General features: G+C 43.2%; 1 protein-coding gene across 1 annotated transcript; it reads right to left on the bottom strand.

Moving 5' to 3' along the window:
- Positions 1-2,192: 2,192 nt before the first annotated feature.
- Positions 2,193-19,925, bottom strand: prdm2a (PR domain containing 2, with ZNF domain a). Its single transcript, XM_049017206.1, has 3 exons — positions 19,531-19,925; positions 5,038-9,719; positions 2,193-4,805 (listed from the first exon to the last, which is right to left on the bottom strand). Exon 2 carries the CDS (start codon positions 9,664-9,666, stop codon positions 5,056-5,058), a length of 4,611 nt encoding a protein of 1,536 aa, XP_048873163.1. The 5' UTR covers positions 9,667-9,719; positions 19,531-19,925; the 3' UTR covers positions 2,193-4,805; positions 5,038-5,055.
- Between the last annotated feature and the right edge of the window lie 1,849 nt (positions 19,926-21,774).

Below are 21,774 nucleotides of genomic sequence, written 5' to 3'. Positions count from 1 at the left end.
CATCAGTCTGAACTGACAGTAAGTGATCCAAAGTGAGCCAATCAGTTCCATACTAACAAACTGCCAGCCCCCTTCGATGCAGATCTTACTGATGTGACCACACTAACGAAGAGGAATCACCCTCAAGAGCCGCAATGTTTCGCTCCCCTGGTTTGCTAATGAGCCACAAACGACTGGCGCGCTCTGAATAGCAATGACACGTAAAACTCACAAGGGCAAACAGAAGCATATTTCTTGAATCCGAATAATAAGCAAAACACATTTTCCCCAGCAGCAGGTGGTGTAAATGAATTAGACTTTAGAGTAATATTATACATCAGTGCTATATATATATATATATATATATATATATATATATATATATATATATATATATATACACATATACATATATACATATATATACATATACATATATACATATACATATACATATATATACACACACATACACACACACACACACACACACACACACACACACACCCTTCCTGACGAATGAATTACTTAAGCATTTCGGCTTAATAAAAGCACCCGCAACAGAGCCTTGCCTGCATTTCAATCCCTGTGTTCCCCAAATAACCCACCACCACCTCGCCGGAGCCGAAACGCTGCATGAGCTGAGCTGTCCATCCCAGCCGCAGGGGAAATTATTATGACAAACACAGCTACAGCAACTGAGCTGGCACTCAAACTTGGGCTTCAGTCAACAGGTCCATTTTACAACCAATAATACATTTTCTCCTCCTTATCATTTAAAGAGGTGCTGCATCCTGAATTTATCGCAGCCACCGGTAACCCGTGGCAACACTCCTCCTCATCAAGGCTGCGTTTGTGTGCGTTTACACGTTCAGCATTTCTACGCTCTGGCCCATCATGACCACTTCTAATGAAGGTATTTCTCCCTCACGGGTGCATTGCAGACACCACCACAACTGAGGAGAAGTGGATCCGAAGATTCAAATCAATCATTACAGTTATCCAGATACCAGGAACATAAACTCACCTAAAATAACTGTCCTGTTGTAGTTGGCTCACTTGGCATTTTTAGCCTGAGTTTAGTCTCCAGTGGACCCTACCTCCAGTCCCAGGCAGCCTCCTCCCAGTTCTACCAAAAGCTTGTAATCACATGATTTGACAGATCATTTACTTAACCGGACGTGATAGACTCCGTCTTTGCTATGAAGCCATCCAGTCGACAAGGACCACCCCCCAGGGGTTTCATTTACGGCCCTCGTGGCTTTAAGCGGGCCAGCCCTGTTTGGAGAGGTTGATAAAGGCGTCATCCCCATGCCCGACCTCTGGACTGCTCACGTGGTTAGAGATCATAAGGTCTTACCCAGGCAGGTTCCTCATTGCAAGGCAGATGATCCAAACACAAACATGGACCAGGAGGAGTCTGACTGAAGCTCAGTCCTCACGCTGCTTCAGTAAGTTGGTCACTGCAGTGGCTGTAGCCATAAGGCGGTTGAACCAAATGTGTTACTCTTTAAGTATAGCTCCTTAATTAATGCAAACAAAACTCAAAGTATAGTTCAGAAGATGGGTGACGTACTCGTAACTACAGCACCGTTTATGGAATATCTTCACAGGAGAACCTGTTCCCACACTACCTTATCACATCTGGCTCAGGAGCTTCCCAGGGAGAAGTGAAAAGTGCCCGATTCACTGCCAAGGGAGGAAGTAAAGCTGACGGTCATTTTACTGCAATCGACTTCCCACAGTGGAACAGCTACAATATGCTGAACAACAGCCGTCTACTGAAAAGGGCAGATCCAAAACCCAGCAGGACAGGCTTTGCTGGACGAGGAAGAGCCTGATGGTCGATGGACGGCTACCAACCAGCAGGACGATGTTGGAGAAGAGCCAATGAAAGGGTCCTGCGTGATCCAGTTTCATATTTGAGCAATTACAGAACATGGATAGATCTCAGCATGACCTGGAGATGCAGGCCCTGCCTGTACACCCATAAGCTCAACATGACTTCCAAGCCCTGAAAGGAAAAAACAACAAAGGAACACAGATATAAAACCAGCAAAAAACACATTATTGGAAAGAGACATATTAACAGTCACCAGGCAGAGTGATAAGTGGCTAAGACACTAGGTAAAGCCTTCTGGCTACCTTTACACTAAATGTAAAATTTCGAAAATAAACATCATTCACAGACATCAAGAAAAAGCAACAAAAAGTAAAAGGGAAAAACATATTTTAATAACTTCAATTCCAACAGTCTGTGTAACACATGTGGAGATATTCGGGCAGTTCCCTACCCAGTGTACCTCTTCAAACCTTTAAAATGTCCCCATTTACTCTACAAACTCTACATAAAACCATGTGTTGATCGGACAACAATCATTTCCAAAGACAAACAAATCTGAATAAAAATTAAAGGCTTTTAACATATTTGTCACTTATGTTACAGGTGTGAACCCCTCCTCTGTGGCCACGCCCAGGCGGCCCAGCGGTTAACGGGAATGACAGTTTTGAAAGTGCAGAGATTCTCTCAAAACAGCAAAAGAGGAACTTTTCAAAACGCATCAGTTCGAAGTGCTTCAGAGGTAGATTCATCTGGCTCAATAACTACACACCTCCAGAAAAAACTAAATCCTCTCCACCCTTTCGGTCATGATGTGAGACGTCTTCACCTTTTCCTGGGGAAGTGACCCTGTCATCCTCATCGTCTGTGCGGCTAAGACGGAAAATCAGCTTCAATGGCAATATATATTTTTTTAATAGATACTTTACTGACCCCTGGAGGAAAATTCTCTTTATGCCTCCCCCAGCTTGCTCCCTGTAAGTGAGAGCAAGCTGGCAGTGAAGGGCAGCCACCCATAGCAGCACCCAGGGAGGGTTAAAGGCCCGGCTGAAGGACCCGCAGACGTGCCGAGGCTGGGCTTGAACTAGCAAATTCCTGATGACAGGCACAGTGACTTAGCCCACTCAGCCACATCCTGCCTCCATGAGCCACTGAAGAGTTCTTGTGTTTACGGAGCAGGCCTTTAAAAGTTTATTCTCTATAAAGAAAAATAATCATTGTGATTAATTTTATACAGCAGAGTATGTCCAAACTTGCTAGACGATTCCCTACTGCTGACACCAGAACTGCCTGATGTCACAACACACCAGGCCAAAGCGTGCTGCTAATCCTTCACGCCGCACAGCTACCCACCCATGTTTCATACAAAGATACCAAATCCTTCCTCCATAGTCTCATCTTTTCTCCATCTTTTTTTTTTTCCAATTTTCAGAAAGTTCAGCTATTGAAGTCAAAATATGGTTGGGCTGTGAAAATGAATTTTCAAAAGGTTCGATCATTTCTCGTACTGTAAAAAGCAACTTGCAGAAAAAACGGAAGGAAACCACTGCCTTGTCAGCATCATGTCAATATAAGAAAAAAAAAATAACCAATAATCAGTAATCTATGTGGCATTAGGTCAAAGCTCTGGGGGCAGTTTGTTTTTTTTGGGGGGAGGTATACTATGAATTATTATTCTGGAGTCTGTTTAGGAAGGTATTTTCAAGTGTCTTCAACATCATATCCGTCTTCTGAGTGCAGTGAGAGCAGTTCTACCTACAATAAATGCTGTTTTAAAAAAGCACTACAATTATTTGAAAATCAAAAGGTGAACAGTGAACAAATACAACCACAACCACAGTGTCGGGATTCTTCATTAAAGTCAATGACTTTTACTCACCTCTGAAGCCATGACTGATGTCAGAGTATTTAGACCAAGGTACTGTCATTACAATAAAAAATACTGTAATACACTTAATGCAACATACAGGTTTAAAAACAAATATATTGAAATGAAAATACTCAGTGATTTCAGCAGTGAGCTGACAGTTAAGGAGTAGTGTCGTAAATTGGTAGACTTAGTATTCATTCAGCATGAGAAACGCGCATTTCAGAGAAGGTAATCATTACACGAGATGGGGCCTGATTGCTGCCTTCAGAGTGAGGCTGCTCAGTCATCATGAAACACTGGCTACCCAGAACTGTGACTGTCCCTCGCGGACAACAGCACGGGAGTCTCTCTGCCTATTCCAATATCCTGCCTGAGGGAAAGAGGCAGCTTTCTTAGCATTAGATGCAGGATTCTGTAGCATAAATACCATTCTAAACCATTCAGATATCAGTAATATTTAAGAAATGTACACCATATTTCTTATATACTACAGATGTTCATACCAATAAACGTTACAGAAATGGAGGTGGTTTTCACAAATAACAGTGTTGTTTTAAGTCATACCTCATATTCATGGCATGCATTACTAGACATTATAAAAAGGCCTGAATGAGAAACGGAACACAAAACTGGTGACAAAACAAGCAAACAATGTAGACATTGTGCACAACACATAATGATTGCCACTTGCAGTAAAATCAGCAATTATTCTTGATGAGACTAATTGTGTTCTATACAGGTCAAGTAATGGGGGGGGAGTATTTTTTAAAGCATCATCAGTATAATCTCAATGTACAAATCTAGCACGTGAAAGGTTTATTTTTTACAAAAGTGCACAGGGGAACTTACACGACAGCGGCAAAGAGCCGAAGCCATCTTTAGGATACACCACATGCTCACAAGCGTGCAAGTCTTAAACCCACTGGGTCTGCCCGCGGCACGGACAACGTGTCCCCTTTGTCAACCAGCATACTGGAGTCCACTGCTTCTCAGCGGGACCTGGGTCTGTGGACGTCCTGCCACATCTCCCCTTCCACCGCCTCCTCCCATGGTCTTGGATGGTCGACCAGCAGCACTGCCCCTTTTGCCCTACTCAGGAAATTTTGTTGAAGGGTCCTGTTTGCAGAAGAGCATTTGAGTTACATTAAAGCAATTCATTGTAAAATTAATAAATGATCATGCAAACAAACAGTTTAATGATAATAACATCATACATTTACTTATCCCTGCCTCGTGCCCATTGCTTCCAGGATAGGCTACAGACCCCCCGCGACCCAGTAGGATAAGCGGTTTGTAAAATGGATGGATGGATGGACATTTACTTATATTTAATTAGGCATGTCATTACCTGAGGTTCTCTGCGTTCTCAGTTGGGCATCTCTCCCTCTGACACAGCAGGTGTCTTGCTATTGGCCAGTTGTAGACTGCGGGTGACTGGCCCACCTGACCTCATACGCGTCATGACAGCCAAGCGCTCCTCTTTCTTGGGTTGTGATGGCAGGTTCCCTTCGGCCAGTCTCTTAGGTGGGTCCGGCTCGCCACGCTGGGATCTCATGGGCACCGGGGGAAGCACAGAGGGTAGTGCAGGAGACGGCTGCAGCATCACAACATTGCTGTTCAGGGTGGCTTTACTTTTCTTGCTGAAAGGAACAAGAGCCGCTGGCAAGGAGGCGGGCCTCTTCAGCTGAACAGCCTGCACTGCCATTTTTCCTTTGCTGGGGTGAGGCTTGAGGGGAACAGCGGTTCCAGGCCCAGAACTTCGAGTTCTGGTTTTTCCCAAGTATTTTGGCACAAGGACTGGCCCTTGTTGCTTAATTCCGGAATCTACTGCTCGCCTGCGGAGGTTACCATTGCGATCCTGGCTGACAGGCAGGCTGCCAGCTTTTACCTTCCTGGACTTTTTGGAAACAGGTTTCATTGAGCAGTTGAGAGCCACATGCTTGTTGAGGCTGCCCCGGTAAGTAAACTCCCTATTGCAGTGTGGGCAAACGTAGAGCTGCTCCTCCACTTTCACAGAGCTCCTCTTGGCTATGAGAGACTGCTTGTTCCTCTGCAAAATAGCCTTCTGAGCCAGCTGGTTTTTCCTGGGGATAAGCGCATTCAGCTTCACCTTAGAAGACGGATCTTGGTTGAGACTGAGCCTTTTGGAGAGGCCCATCCGCCGGAAGGCGTTCTGTCCGGCATTGGCAGCTGCCGCTGCGGTTGGGGAAAGCACTCCATTCTGTGCCTTCGCAAACTCCTTCAAGGGGATGGGGTTCCTCTTAGGGGTGTACCTCTTCTTATCACTGGCATTCGCACAGGCCAGAATGTGCTTATGCAGCTCTGGCATGTTATCAAAGCTCCTGCCACACTTAGTACAACGGATGGCTGTGGTGAACGTCTGTGGGATATTATGGGTAGTGAAGTTGGTGGCGGAGGCAACAGAGCCAGCAGGGGTGCGATTGTGATACGGAAACGGCGGGGGTTTAAAACTGGGATAGTGCTGGTTAATGCCGAGCCGCACGTTCGGACCTTTCGGCTTGCCTCCTTCGGAAGCCATGATTTTTATTGTAGTGTACAGCTCTTCCGTGGAGTCATCGAGATCATCCTCCTTCTTCACGTCACTGGCTACATTGCTGTAGGGACCATCCCCAGCTGAAGTCTCCCTATTTTCCATCACAGGACCATTGTGATTCTGAGGTCTCAGCTTCCCATTTTCCACTTCTGAGTATGTGCAGTTTTGACCAGGATGAAGGTCGTTTTGATGCTGTTGCAGATTGCAAAGATAGGCAAACTCCTTTGAGCAAGTACTACATATATAGATCCTGCCAACACCATGGAGGGATGAACGGTGCTCTAGCAAAGCATCAGCCTTTCCAAAGAGCAGCACGCAGAACTCACACTTGAATGGCCACTCTTCTGCATGCTCAGAGATATGGTGACTCAGTTCTTTTATGGAGCAGAAGGGCTTTTCACAAACATTGCACATAAAACTCTTCGAGAAAGTTTCTTTCTGCAAGAACTCCACCTTGTCAGATGTCCTCTCAGAGGCAGAAGGTGGACTTGAAGGTGCCAGATCAGGTGGGTCAGCTGAAGTTGCAACTGGGTCATCAAGCTTCAGATCACCTTCAGATAAGTCAGATAGCCCAGACAACGGGGCCAATGAAGGTGCTAGACTTTCAGGTATGACAGCCTGGGACACAGAAGGGACTGCCGATTCTGATGAGGGGGGCAGGTATACAGGAGGGTCAAGAGAATGTGGTGGAGTGTGGGAATGAGATTTCGGCTGCTCTTCCAGTTTTGTCTCCTGGTTTACGATCAAGTTATCTGTAGGGGGATTCTCAAGAACAGTGACTGGAGCAGACACGAGATTCTGAGACGACTCAATGGAAAGTGTACATTCAATAACAACTGCCCTATGAGTAACATTAAAAGAGCTAATATTGCAATTTGTTATAGCCGTAGAGGAAGAACCACCAATTAAAGAATATTCTGAAGCTGTATGTAAAGCCATTTGGTTAAAAGGTTGATTTGTAAGAAATGTATGGCTTTTTGGTTCTGAAGAACTCAGGGGCTCAGCTAACTGATATAAATTTGCACAATTTACCACGTTTTGCACCATAACGCTAGTGTCCTGTTCTGAGACAGGTGACAGCTTCCCCTGATTAATTTCAAGAGGTCTAGGGGATATGTTGGGTGATAGGTCTGGAAGAGATTTCTGGGTTGGGGAGGAAGCGGACTGAAGTTCTGTAGATTCAGACAGGGGCTGTGGAGAAGAAGCAGAGGGCAGAACAGGAGGGGGAGGAGTTGGTGACCCTACAGCTGGACTGCAGGGGGAAGGGGAATGCATGGTAACAGGAGTTAAAGAAGGAGGGGGCGACTGACGTGTGACAGAGACAACAACTTGTTCTGATAAAAGTTCTTCAGAATTATGGGAGTGGCTGTCAGGAGAACACTGTGTTGTAGGTTCAACCACTCCCGGAGAGGTCTCCAATTTGCCTGTATTTTCCTCTACAGCCACCTCCAATCCATCATACTCATTTAACAACACCTTCTCCAAAACACTAGTGTCTGGTTTTCTTTTCTTGAGTAGAGGCTGTGTGGATAAGCTTCCCTTTACTTCAGGTTCGGTGGAGGTCTTCCTATGCATGCTCAAATCCAATACAATTTCTCCAGGACCATTATTCTGACCCTCATCTTTTTTACTGACAGCACTGGAAAGGTCCAAGGGCTGCTGGTTGCAGGAACTGCCGACACTCCTCGAGTTTGGCCAGTCTTCAGTTGTTAATATAAAGAGGTCTGTTCCAGGTGGACTATCAGTGTCTCTCTCATCATTGCTTGAACTTTGAGTTGGGGAACTGCCCTGATTGTCTATCTTTGGTGCCTTAGACCCAAGAGAGACCACAGCCTCTGACTTTGAGCTTCCAACAGGGTTATACTGCGAAGAGTTAGGAGGAGAAGCTGTCCTTCTCTTGAACCTCCCTGAACCTGCAGACAAAGCAGCCATGGGTGGGGGTGGACCTGGTCTGTGACCATCTGTGATCAGAGTCGAGGTAGGTTTATATCCATCACGTGTCTGCAAGAGCTGTTTCAGCTTAGGTGAGAGATATAGTGTTTTTTCTTTCTGAAAGGCTAATGTCTCTGTGGGTTGAGAAGAGCTGGTGCCAACTACAGATGAAGATGATGACGGTGACGACGACGATGAGGGAGAAGATAAGGAGGATATTACTGGTATAGAGTCCAACTCCGTTTTTATGTTAGGGGGAAGAGGTGGTGTAGCAGTTCTTCTTTTTGACACAGGTTGGGCAGGATTCTCTTTTACCGTACAAACTGCAGTGTCTACTTTGAGAACCTGACTGATTTGATCCGGGCTAATAATGAAAGCATCCAGACCAAATAAAGCAACAGAGCTTGAGTCTACCTGAATAACCTCACAGTTACTGACCGTGCTGGTCGACAGGATTTTTCCATCAATATACAGGCTAAGGTTTTCAGAGATGTTGTTGGATATGTCAACCATGTATTCCTCTTGACCACCCTCATCTTCCACATCACCACTGGGCACGTAGACTGGCGGCGGACTGGCATCAGGGGACCCCTCTGGAGGGGGCTGCTTCTGCAGCTGTGTTTCTTGCAGGAGAGTGCCATTCTTTCGGATGCCCTTGGGCAGCAGATGGCGCTCATGGATCCTCCGCTGGTGCCGCCTCATGTTGGTGTGAGTGCCAAAAACCTTCTTGCAGTATTTACAAGGGTGAAGCTCCTTGGATTCACCACTGTCATCCACTGCGGGGGCCCGTCGTGCTTCCGCCATAACAGCGACCTTTTGCGTTGAAGAGCTGACTTTGGGATTGGCAGAGCTTGGAGATCCATTGACACCTGCGCTGTCAGAACCGGTCACAGGGTCTGGGCCAGAACTGTCAGACTGCGAACTGAGCTGACTAAGCGATTTTGAAGGCCCTGAGACTAGAGCCATTTTTTTCATAGGTCCATTTTCATGCCTTCTTTCATGACGCCGACGGCCAACCTGTGAGCCAAAGGGCTTGCTGCAGTACCGACACTTAAATGTGTGCATCCGACGATTCACAGAGACGTGAATGTGTGTGTGTCGCTCCAAGCCTTGTTTGGTAGAGAAGTGCCGCTCACAGTGCTCACAGGAAAACACAGACGACTCTAGTTCCCCTTCAGCAGAATTACTTGGATCCAGCCCAGTATGCAGCTGGGAGGACACCGATTCCAGCTCTTGGGTCAGATTTCCTGCATCTTCCTCCTCAAGTCCATCACAGTTTGAGTTGGAGCCTGGTTGATCACCAGCTTGTCCCAACTCTGCATCTACTGGGGACAACTGGTTTATCTCTAGGGGAGCACTGGATTGTGGTTCCTCAGCTTCCTCAGCCCTGCCGTCCTCCTCCGCTACCATAATGGAGGTGCAGACCTGAGAAGAATCCTCAAGAAAGGCAGCACATGGCTGCTGCACCTGGTCTGTGTTCTCCTGAGACATGGCTGATTCTTCCAGGGACTTCCCTGAAGAATAGGCTGGCTTCTCCGTTACGCCTATGAAACAAAGAAACAGATGATTATCAAAGTGTGACATTAATAAATATTTGGACAAAATGAGCAAAGAATGTTCGAAAACAGAGTTTTGGTATCAAAAGCAAAAGTCTCAAACTGTTACACGGTAAATTATGGAGATTTAAAATCGACGCAAATGCTGATTCAGAATCCTACGATTTAAAGTGAAAATACCTTTTCCCAGCAGTGCAGTCACACGTCATGATATAGGTACATTGCACTCATATAACATTCTAAATGAATGAGGAAATTTATGGATGGACGAATTGAAGCCCATCCCAAAGACATGGTTTCTATTAAGTGCATAAGTCTAAGTTTCCAAATGCACAATGGTTGTGATTCATGAAAGTCAAAAGTCAAATCGATAGCCCTAAGGGGGGCAAACAGTAGCCAATGGGAAGAGAGATAAAACCTCCAGTGACACAGTACATGGTATCCCTCCTACCCCACTGTGGGCTTCAAAGTCTCATGCTACATAAATGATGGAACATTCATTGTCTTCAGGTCTCCCAAGCCTCATACACCTATCTGCATATACCCTCCGCAGCTGCTCTCCTACTGAGGGAAGATAAAAGCTATATAAAATTCATACACACAAAAGCATTTGGACCAGAAATAGAAAGTATCAAATATGTTTGACAATAAAAATGCTCAAAGGACATCCAAAAAGATCTGGACATTTGGCAAGAATACCGTCTGACACCAAGTCTAGCACCTCTAAGCACAGAGGCATGTGGGCACATATCTGTCATTAAAGAAGTTTCTAAGACAACCCAGTACTTCCACAAGCAAATTAAGAAAAATAATTCTATTCAGTCATGTTTCCCCCTTGAGTATGGCATCTCCCAAAGTTTCTTTCCCCTTCCATGAGGTTTCTTCCTAACTACTTCTACCCAGACTTACTCTCTGAGGCCAGGGATTCTGCAAATTGATTTATGACTGAGATTTTTTTATTTATTTATTTATTTATTTATTTATATATATATATATATATATATATATATATATATAATTTTTTTTTTTTTTTTTTTAAAAGCACATCTTTAAGAACCATCACTCAAAGCAAATCTGTTACATATGTAGTCAGTTAATTATTGGTCATAATATTAACTGCAAACAACAGTATTGATTTGAATTCAAACATAATGTAAATGTGAACATTCTTCATGCCAATTTATGAGAGCACCTGTGGTTTAGACCAGGGTTATTCAAATCACGGTCCTCGGGGTCCGAGTACTGCTGGTTTTCCAGCCTTCCTTTACATGTGAGCCAGGTGTGAAGCCTCTGACCAATCATCCATCCATCCATCCATCCATTTTCCAAACCGCTTATCCTTCTGGGTCGCGGGGGGTCCGGAGCCTATCCCGGAAGCTATGGGCACGAGGCAGGGAACAACCCAGGATGGGGGGCCAGCCCATCGCAGGGCACACTCACACACCATTCACTCACACATGCACACCTACGGGCAATTCAGCAACTCCAATTAGCCTCAGCATGTTTTTGGACTGTGGGGGGAAACCGGAGTACCCGGAGGAAACCCCACGACGACACGGGGAGAACATGCAAACTCCGCACACATGTGACCCAGGCGGAGACTCGAACCCGGGTCCCAGAGGTGTGAGGCAACAGTGCTAACCACTGCACCACCATGCCGCCCCCCCTGACCAATCAGAAATCGGTAATTATTAAACAACTACCTGGGAAGAACTGAAAACAAAGGCTGGATTTGGAATCAAGGTCCAGATTTGAAGAGCCGTGGTTTAGACGAACACAAAACAAGACACAGGGACTTTGAGACAAATGAAAGGTTTATTAGGTCAAGAAATCACCTATTCAGGGAACCAGGAACCAGGCAGGGACAGTACAAAAACAGAGGAGCTAGGAAATCAAACTTGTCTCTCAAGAACAAAGGATAAAAAGGAACAGAGTCTGACAAAATTTTGGGACTATTGCTGACACATTGGCCCAGGGAACAAAATGGAATATTTTTTATATATATATATATATATCTACAACAGAAACACGAGGTAGATTAATTTTACAGTCAGCTGACTCTCCCTCCCAAAACAGACTGCTGCATCATCCTTAGACTGCTCAAATTTTCCATGAAAATTTTATGTGAATAACATTTTCACACAGATGATCGCAGAACACTTTGTGACGATTCATGTTTACAAAGAATGTAAATCTGAATTTCAAGGGAGAATAGTGGCTGGGGGAAGGCCTATTGGTCCTTTCTGCGGGCTACAGAGTACAATGCATGCGGATAACAGGGATTCATTCCCTAGTCACTGCTGGCCTGCGAGTGAGGATGCTTTAGGGACATATGGTAAAAAAAAAAAAAAAAAAATTTATATATATATAGACACACACACACACACACACACACACACACACACACACACACACACACACACACACACACTATCCTGATTAGGGTTGAGCTGACAGACAACCTGACATTGAACCAGCATCGCGACCCCTCCCCCCCCCCCATGCACATTGACAATTCCAGTGTCTCTGCCAGGTGCACACACAAAATTATTTAAAAAATGTACTTGGTTTCCATCTGCCTCGGTAAATAAGCAGGCAAGCCTTTATTTGTATTTCAAACCTAAGAATTAAAAATTTGCCTATGGAGCGAGCTCTCCCATTTTCTGCTAAACCCCTCTGAAATTATTCCTATTCGTTATACTATTAACCAGGACTAACGTCATTAGTTGACGTTGACATCTTTCTTCTGCCCCATCCATCCATTTTCTGTAACTACTTCTCCTATTTGGGGTTGTTGGTGCGGGGGGGGTTCCGGAGTTGGTCCAAGAAGCTACTGGTGCAAGGGGAATGACCCGGGATGGGGCACCAACCCATGACAGGCCATACTCACCATTCACACACACCGGCACACCAACAGGCAATTTGGCAACCCCAGTAAATAACAGCCATAAAGACAAATAAAATATTACCAGAAATCTAGATAAAGGAATGAAGTTGTTCCCAATCACACATTTATTTAGGAAAAACAGAAGAGCAGCATACTTTATAGAGTATGGTGTGTATGTATGTATGTATGTATGTATGTATGTATGTATGTATGTATGTATGTATGTATGTATGTATGTATGTATGTATGTATGTATGTATGTATGTATGTATGTATGTATGTATGTATGTATGTATGTATGTATGTATGTATGTATGTATGTATGTATGTATGTATGTATATATATATATATATATATATATATATATATATATATATATATATATATATATATATATATATATATATATATATATATATATATATATATATATATAAAAAATTATTATATTTTTTAGCTACCAGGTCTGTTGACACCATTACGATTAGTAAGCATAGCCATGAGTCTCAAATCGCGTACTTTAGTGCTTAAACTTGCTATTTTGAGTGCAGAAGCACATTCACTAACACACTCAAAATGACAAGTACTGAAGTATGCGATTTGAGACTCATGGCTGGCAAATATGGAGGAAAAAGTAATTAAAGACTGGGTGAGTAGGCGAGAATGGGCTGTGAATGGCCTCAAATGTGGAAAAGACCGAAATAGCAATGAATTAATAGTAATTAAGTACTTAATGAATTTACGAAGTCATTTAATAAATAAAAAAAACTTAAAAAAAAAAAAAGCCATCAAAAATTAGATTCCCTTTACAAGATGACCAAACTCTTCCCCTGATGTTGTTATTGTCCACTGTGAAGTATCACTTTGACACCATCATATGCCAATTAGGCTGACATTACCCAACCCTATAGTCCTTATGGGTACTTAACATATGAAAAGTAAAACTGCAAAAGGCAATAGTTCCCCTGAACTTAAATAGGGTAGAAAAACACACTCCAAGGATCACAAGCTTAGCATTAGGCTCACCACCTGCAAGATGAATGGTGGGATGAAGAGTGCCTTTTGGTTGGCAGATATTAGGAGGACACAGATGATTCAGATCCTGGCAATAAAGACCACTGCCTCTCTGGCAGAGCCTGAGCTAGCATGGGCGGCAGAAAGGTATATTTATAGATATATACCACTTTACTGGGAGTGGAGGTTCTCCTACACTGGAGATCCCCATAATGAAAGGCCTCCGGAGGCTGTGGAGATACAAGCTGAGCAGCTGAAGTTTATTATGATAGAAATCATGTGAATTGTTGTTCACGTGTAGCAACTGAAAAGCAGTGGCGACCAATTAGCCTTCTTTTTTTTAAAAAAAAAAAACTGTTTCAAATCTGATTGTAAGATGACCATAGAGTGGAAACGGACCGTATTCAAAGCCTCAATCAGTGCATGGGAGGGAGGGGGCACCAGGTGTGTTAAATCGACAGGAGATCACACTTCCCAGCCTCCCTGGGAAAACCTACGCCAGAGTACAGGAGAAGAGACTTTACTCTATGGTGGAAACCAGGATTCAGGCGGAACAATGTCGTTTCCAGCCTCACTGCAGAACAGGGGATCAACTCTTCTCCCTCATACAGCTGTATGAGGGTTTTTTTTAAAGATGTACCAAGGTATATGTAATTTGTGGACTTGGAGAAGGCATATGATACTGTGGGAAGAGCTTCAGGAATATGGGGTACCCAAGCCAATACTGTGTGCCTATCAGCCTTCAAAAAGATATAACAAGAGTTCTTTCTCAATTATAATCTACACATAATCTAATCTATTTGGCGTGTTCACCTCTGGAAAGGGTGCATCTCGCCACCTCACATTTGTGATTTTCATGAACTGGATAACAAGGTGCAACTATGACTGGACAAACATTTGCTGTGGGGGCTATACATTACATCGTTGCTATTTGCTAATGATGTGCTTCTGGCCTCTTGCAATCAGGATCTCCATCTGAGAGATCTGACGCAGAGTTTGACGTGGCATAGATGAGAATCAGCACCTCCAAATCTGAGGCTGTAGTACTATCTAAGACTGGAAAGCTCCTTTTGGGCGAAGGGGAGGGTCTGCTCTTTAGGCAGGAGCTTAATGGTAAGAGAGAACACAAGATTAATAGGAGGATCATTTCTATCACTGCAGTTCTGGGGACACAGGGAAGGTCCATGGTGGAGTGATGCTTAAGTTCTAAGACAAGCTTCCCAGCTTATAATGGTCAATCTGCAAGTTTGTGGGTACAAGCAACAGAAATGAGGTTTTACTGCAAGGTTGCTGGACTCTCTGAGAAAGGGTAAGGAGTCTGGAAATATAAAGACCCCCGAAATTTCAAGCTGAGGTCAATGAGACATTTCATAAGGATTCCCCTTGGCACACCCCACTGGGTAGAGACCATGAGAAAAACCCAGCATGTTATCAACAAGACGGCTTGGGAACTCATGGGATGTCCCATAACAAGCTGAAGTCTGTCACTATGGAAAAAGAGGTCTGGTCCATTTGAGAAGCACTCGAAAATCAGAGGAGATATACGCAGACATAAAAAGAATGTGCTTGAATCTCCAAAACATAAATTACAACATCGATAAAAGTTCAGTACAAGAAGAATTAGCTGACTTTTTATCTCTAATATTACTTGGGAAGATCACGAGACAATTTGCTTCCCTTTGGTAGACATTATTTGCAATCATGCTGTTAATTATCATTACTATATGGAGGACAACTACAAAAACTGGAACAGCATGATATTAATGATTAATAAGGCATTTTATATTTTAATAAACTCAAAAAGATTGAAGAATGACAAGTGAGGCATATTATAAAATTCTATGCTAGAATGTCAAGCTTTTCTGTGAGTTTAAATGTAGTTTGATTAAATGGGGGAAAACATGCATAACCCAATGAACAAAGATGCTGGAGGAAAACACAATGCAATTTAAGGGCAGGTTTGGTTCTCATTTAAGGGTTTGTGAAACGCATATATGCCATGTGCATTACTGTGGTCAGACTGCTCAAAGGAAAACAAAGAGCTTTCATAATCAGAACTGGGAGGAAATATTTTCAGGCTTCTACTACTCAAATAACCTAACAAAACTGTCCCAAAATGAACATTTTTAATAAAAAAAAAATTGCTGCAAATATGCTTTATGGTAAGGGATAACTATAAAAGAAATATTACACCCCACTCAATACAGTTACAATCATTTTATAGTAATGATGCAGACCCAGAAATGCTCAGGACAGCAGTAGAAGCTGTGCATCACTTGCCTCCACAGGACAGCATGCCTGACCCAGCAAATGGCAGCAACAGCTGCAGAGCCAATGTGGCTGCAGAGCAGGGAGCAGCAGTCGAGGCATCATGTTATGGTAACAGACTCTGTCACCTGTTCTGCCACCTTAACATGAGCCGGCTGAACGGGTGACGGACACCTCCCCACAGGGGGATTATTTCACAGGCCCATGTGTATGGAGTCGCCTTAGCGCCAATCCAGAAAAGGTGGGGGAGGAACTCGCCAGAAAGAACTGCAGCAGGCAGGGCATATATGACCAAAAAAATACTTGAAATTTCCTTCCCAAATTGGGTGTAAGAGGCAAAGGGAACTGAGGAAAAAGAACAGCCTCTTCTGTCAATCTTTGCTTTATGTTCAGCAAGGTCTGGAATTTATTAAAAACAGAATTCCTTCTGAGAGTATAAAATGACTACTTTCAACAACAAGGCAAGGCTTGGGCAACCCACCAGTTCTGAGTGTAGTTAGTTACTGAACATTACTAAACACTTCCCCCTGACAAGTCTAAGTACCTGCAGCCGCAAATTCTGAATTCTAATACTACATGGAAAATAATGCATTCCTTCACTAACTGCTCTTAGACAAACTCAGGGAAGCGTGAGCATTTGAGAATGGCAAAGGCACTCTTGGAGCACTGCGAAGATTTGCACTTTGAAGATGATTACTCAAAACATAGATAAAATAAGAACACAAACAGGAACTTAATCTATATGAACCAATTCATTCATCCATCCCCTAACCACTTATCCTGATCAGGGCTGTGGGAGTTTCAAACCCCAGGGTAGGGCACAAGGCGGTGATAGACCCAGAATGGGACGGCAGACCATTGCAGGACGGACACACACACACACACACACACACAAAATCTGAAAAGGAATGAAATACATTAAAACAGGTGCAAATACAAGAATTAGTATGAAAGAAAATCTTCTAGATCTTCAAAATCAAGTGACAAAAACTTTGCTAAAAATCAGAAATGCTACATCTACTTTACTGCCTGACTAACGTTTCCAATGGTAGCACTAAGCCAAAGGAGGAGGAAAAAAAACAAATTTAATGCAGCACCCATGCCAGAGTGAAACATTCTAATGATCATCATACACTCACACAAATGCGGCCACATATAATCTTAACTCTCAATAAATCGTCGCAGTCTGGAGCCCCTGCCTATGGACCTCAATGGTTCCAGTGGTAAACTTTTAAAAGGCAAGCATACCTGCTAGCTAGCTAGCAAAAATTAATTAATGAAATGAGTATCAGCCTCTTGCAGATTCACTGCATTTTCAATCATTGACTACTCCTAACTGGTTGATTTAATATTTGCTAATAAGCAGTGAGTGAAAAATTCAGGACTGTCGAAAGTATATTGGAAAATACAGTGACGAGACACTGCACCTGGACGACAGGAATCATGCTTGAAATAAAACATTTCAACAACACACTAGTCAGGATGTCAGTCATGACAAAATTTCACAGGTGCAAGATTGAAGTCAGGAGACCTTCATATCTACCAAATAATGCTACAAAGAAGGTTTGACATCTTAATAACTTCGAAACTAATTTAATTTGCTATGTGCACCTTGAACTGATCTACAAATTATAAATTAACTAGTCATCTTTAACTTTCAAAATCTCAATTTTAAGGCACAGCAGAACCTTGGAAGTAACAGAGAACTAAAGGTGAAGTGAAAACAGTCAAGTGAGCACAGCAGTGTCTCCAAGCTGCAAAGCAGCACCAACAGACGTTACCCTTCAGCAGCTGCGTGCCAGGCATCCTACCAACAGCTGGTGCAGATCAGAGGGAAGGAAGATAAAACCAGTCGTCATTTACTTATTGAATTCAAGCACACTGCCCAACTGTACCAGGGGCAGAGACTGAGGCTGCCACTCAGCTTTCATGGCCCGTCAAAGCACTAACATCTTCTCTAGAGCCATGGCACCATCTCACATTACAAAAGAGATGAATTACCAAACATTTTAACCCCACAGTCAATTTCTACAAAATATTGGGGTCATGCAACCATACCTTATTGTGCAGTTGTCCTTATTCTGGATTCTGTGTCTAGACAACTCTTGCCCTTTGGTTTCAATGACTAGGTTGCAAATCACTTCATGCGATCATTCAATGCTCATTCCATATTAGCAACGGACAACTCTCAAACAGTCTAGCATGTCCAGGTAAGTTCCTGCCCATAAACGATCAAATACTGTTGGGGGATGAGGAAGATCATATCAATTCAATCAATAATAATAATTTTCAGTCTTTCTCCTCCTGTGTTTCCTTGTCACAGGGATGAGCACTGAAGCAACCCCTTTCACCTGAATTCTCTCACTAGACAAACAAGTTATGACAGACAGCTAAGGAGCACATTTATCAACACCACCTCCGAAAATGCAAATGAGAGTACTGAATAAATCATTTTACATGTATCTCCTGGGGATACTGCAGGCCTGGCAACCCAAAAATAAACTTTTAAAAAATTTAGCAAGGAGTGATAAATTAGGATTAAATGGCAACTACCAATTCAGGGAAAAAAACGCCTTACAAGCTCATTTAAGTGTACATTTAGAAGGGATCCATTATTGAGAAGAGAGAAATACTAAGATGTGATGTGTAAATCGTCCGCCAGACTGAGGTATGATTAGCTACCAATATTACAGCACCTCTGCAGACCTTACTTCATCAAGTTTGGCCTTCGACAGAATGCATAGAGGTTACGCATCTTAGCTAAGTATGCATGTGCCTGGTCTGACTTCGGGCAGCTAGCAAGTTGCGACCTGCCGGGCCCAGAGCGCCGCTAAACCGATGGATTTATCCCGTTACCACGGCAGGTCAAGGCAGAACAGCACTTTTCACTACATTAAAACGATAGGTTCAGGCGTCAAGCAAACAGACTTATTGAGTCTATTTGTTGCTAAAAATAGTCATCCAGCTAACCAAAGCAAATGTTTGGCCTAACTGGACAGGCGTCCTATGTGTACAAATTTAAATACGTGCACCAACAGGCTGACTAACCAGTCACATATGAACATGAATGTAACAAATACACAAATAAACTAGTAGCAGAACATTAGATTCAACACTCATTAGCTAAAACAACTCTCAAAGATACAGTTTTGGACATTCACTGACATTTGGTGATCGGGTGACGACAAATAGTCCGAAATCTTTAAAAAGACGGTCGTTAAACGAATGCGGCGGAGGTGGAGTCCCTTAAAATACAGGTAACCTTCCGAAATCTGTCAGATGAGCAGCTACTATAGTGATGAGACTGGAAAAGGTCACACACCCACAATGGTAGGCTGCAAGCCAGTAACAACGCTTAAAAACGGCTTGTATGCCACCCGCGCCCACTTTGACGATGCGACAACGACGGGCAAACTGGAGAGATAGCAGTTTTATCAGAGGTAATTCCGTTAGCAGGCTGGCTAACGCAGCGGCGGCTCTCCGACGGTTAGTAAACACAGCGTAAGGTGGAGCGGCGGGATGGCTGCGTACGGCAACTTTTAATGCACAAAAATGGTACTTCACTCCAATTTATCACTAAACCGTCACTACAGTGCGAATGGTGTATTTTAAAAGCATATACTGCTTACCTCGTGGTTTAATGGTGATTTTATTTTTGTTTTCCTTTACCCTGTCTCGCTCAAACCTCTCGTCTGTTCTCCATCTGTAGCAGCTATCACCGGATTGTCTTCCCCATTGTACAGCACCAGTAGCTCTTCGGCCCCTGTGATTGGCTGAAATTACCAAAGGCGATGAAATTCTCGCCAATCGTTGGCAAGTTTGTTAGATGATAGAATGCAGGCCAGTAGCCAGGGGCGTGAATTTCGCTCTGCTTGCCTGTCAACCTGTTTGTACGAGGTAAATGGACAACTAGAGCTTTCCGCTGAAAAAACGGAGTAAAGTGCACTCAGGAGATAACTACTCTATCGCAGGTTTCAGACGTTTTTTTTTCCGAAATTGAGTTAATTAATATGCAACCAACCCGATTGTCTAAATGGGAAGAAAACCAAGAAGTTGACAAGGCAGCAGTTAGCTGCAGCATCAAATGCACCAATGAAAAGAGGTTTTCCCCTGGTATGTGCACGTCAGGTCCTGTCACGAAATCTCAGAAATGCGCTACCTAATTTTAAAAATCTAAAACATTTTTAGCATTTCTCTGGTATTTTACTATAAAGAGAAGGTCGCTCCCACTGATTATAAAAAATACTCCTTGTCAGTAATTTTTGATTTGATCGTATCGTTCAGTTTCTATTTATGTCCATTGTAACACCTTAGGACACAAGATCCACGTTAACTCTCAGCATTCACTCACTGTACATAAAATAATCATTCCTTTGTTTTCTCTTCTTTGACTCCAACACAATTCATTATTACAGACCAATATCTCTTCACTCCTTTCACCCCAAGGCTATGGACCATTGTTCTTTCAAAATCCTGAGTACATATGTATTCTATAATGAACTCCTAGACCAACACCATTCAGGTTACACGACCGGACACTTCATTGTAAAGTTTTTGTCTCTCAGGTCTTTCACCTTGGTGCAGGTGCCACCAACCCCCAAACCAGAATAGCAGCCTCTCATATTGAAATGTGTCATGCCATCAGCATAGTAATAATTGTTAAGCACCATCAATAATTCCAAGACATTCAATCCCATCATTAGCATGAATTTATCTACCTCATTATCTACCTCAGCAGCACCTTTATCAGGATCCACACCATCTGCTGCTTCTTAGCGTCTATGATATAGTCCTACCAGTTCCTCTAAACATCTGACAAATCTATGTTAATGACAGTGTTAGTCAAGTTTTTAGTTCAACCATGTTGTAGCTGTGACTACTGACATACACCCACAATGCTATAGCAAGAGATGTATTTGTCCTCTCTAAACAATAATGTTTCAACCACTGGCTCTCGCTCGCTCTCTCTCTCTCTCTCCCAACTAAATTCCTTGAAAAAAAGATGGTTCCTATCATCCCGCCATTAATTTGACAAGCGGCTATATTTCATACAGTTACTGTCGCACATCCGAGAGCTTGCGATGGCTTTGGACAGAGACTTCTTAATGTGAACTGCCACTCAGTTTTTATATCTATTCAGTGTAAAGTTATAGTTGTTACAGGAAGTATATGTTGTCATTCATTCATTTTCCATACCTGTGAAGGGTCACAGGAGTCTCAGGAGCAATGAGCACAAGGCAGGGAATAACGCCAACCCATCAAAGGGCACACACACCATTCAGATATATGGCCAATTTGGCAACTTCAATTCACCTTAGCATGTTTCTGGACTGTGGGGGGAAACCTGAGTACCCAGACAAATCCCAATGACAACATGGGGAGAACATGCAAACTCCACACCGATGGAGCCAAGGCGGAAACCTGAAGCCTAGTCTACAGAGTTGTGAGGCAGGCATGCTGACCACAATGCCTAGGTGCCAACCCTTCTTCATAATTTTATATATGAAATAATGCTGCACAAAACTGATCACACTGACTAACTGAAAAATGCATTACAATACTGATTAAAATTTGCAGCAGTGAAGACATAAGAAAGTCAAAGAGAAAGGCAACTAATTGCAGGAAATACTGTAATCCATGTAAATACTGGAGGAAGAGTTACATCATAACAAAGCAGCAGGACAGATGCAAGTCTCTTCTGGTAGGATGACTGAAACTGTCTCTTCTGGTGGGATGACTGAAACTGTCTTTCTATTCTGGTAAGATGACTGAAACTGTCTCTTCTGGTAAGATGACTGAAACTGTCTCATGGTAGGATGACTGAAACTACCTCTTCTGGTAGGATGACTGAAACTGTCTCTCTCTTCTGGTAA

The sequence above is a fragment of the Brienomyrus brachyistius genome, chromosome 6 (assembly GCF_023856365.1).
Source record: "Brienomyrus brachyistius isolate T26 chromosome 6, BBRACH_0.4, whole genome shotgun sequence".
Taxonomy (NCBI): Eukaryota; Metazoa; Chordata; class Actinopteri; order Osteoglossiformes; family Mormyridae; genus Brienomyrus; species Brienomyrus brachyistius.
This window is presented reverse-complemented; position numbering and strand designations above follow the sequence as displayed.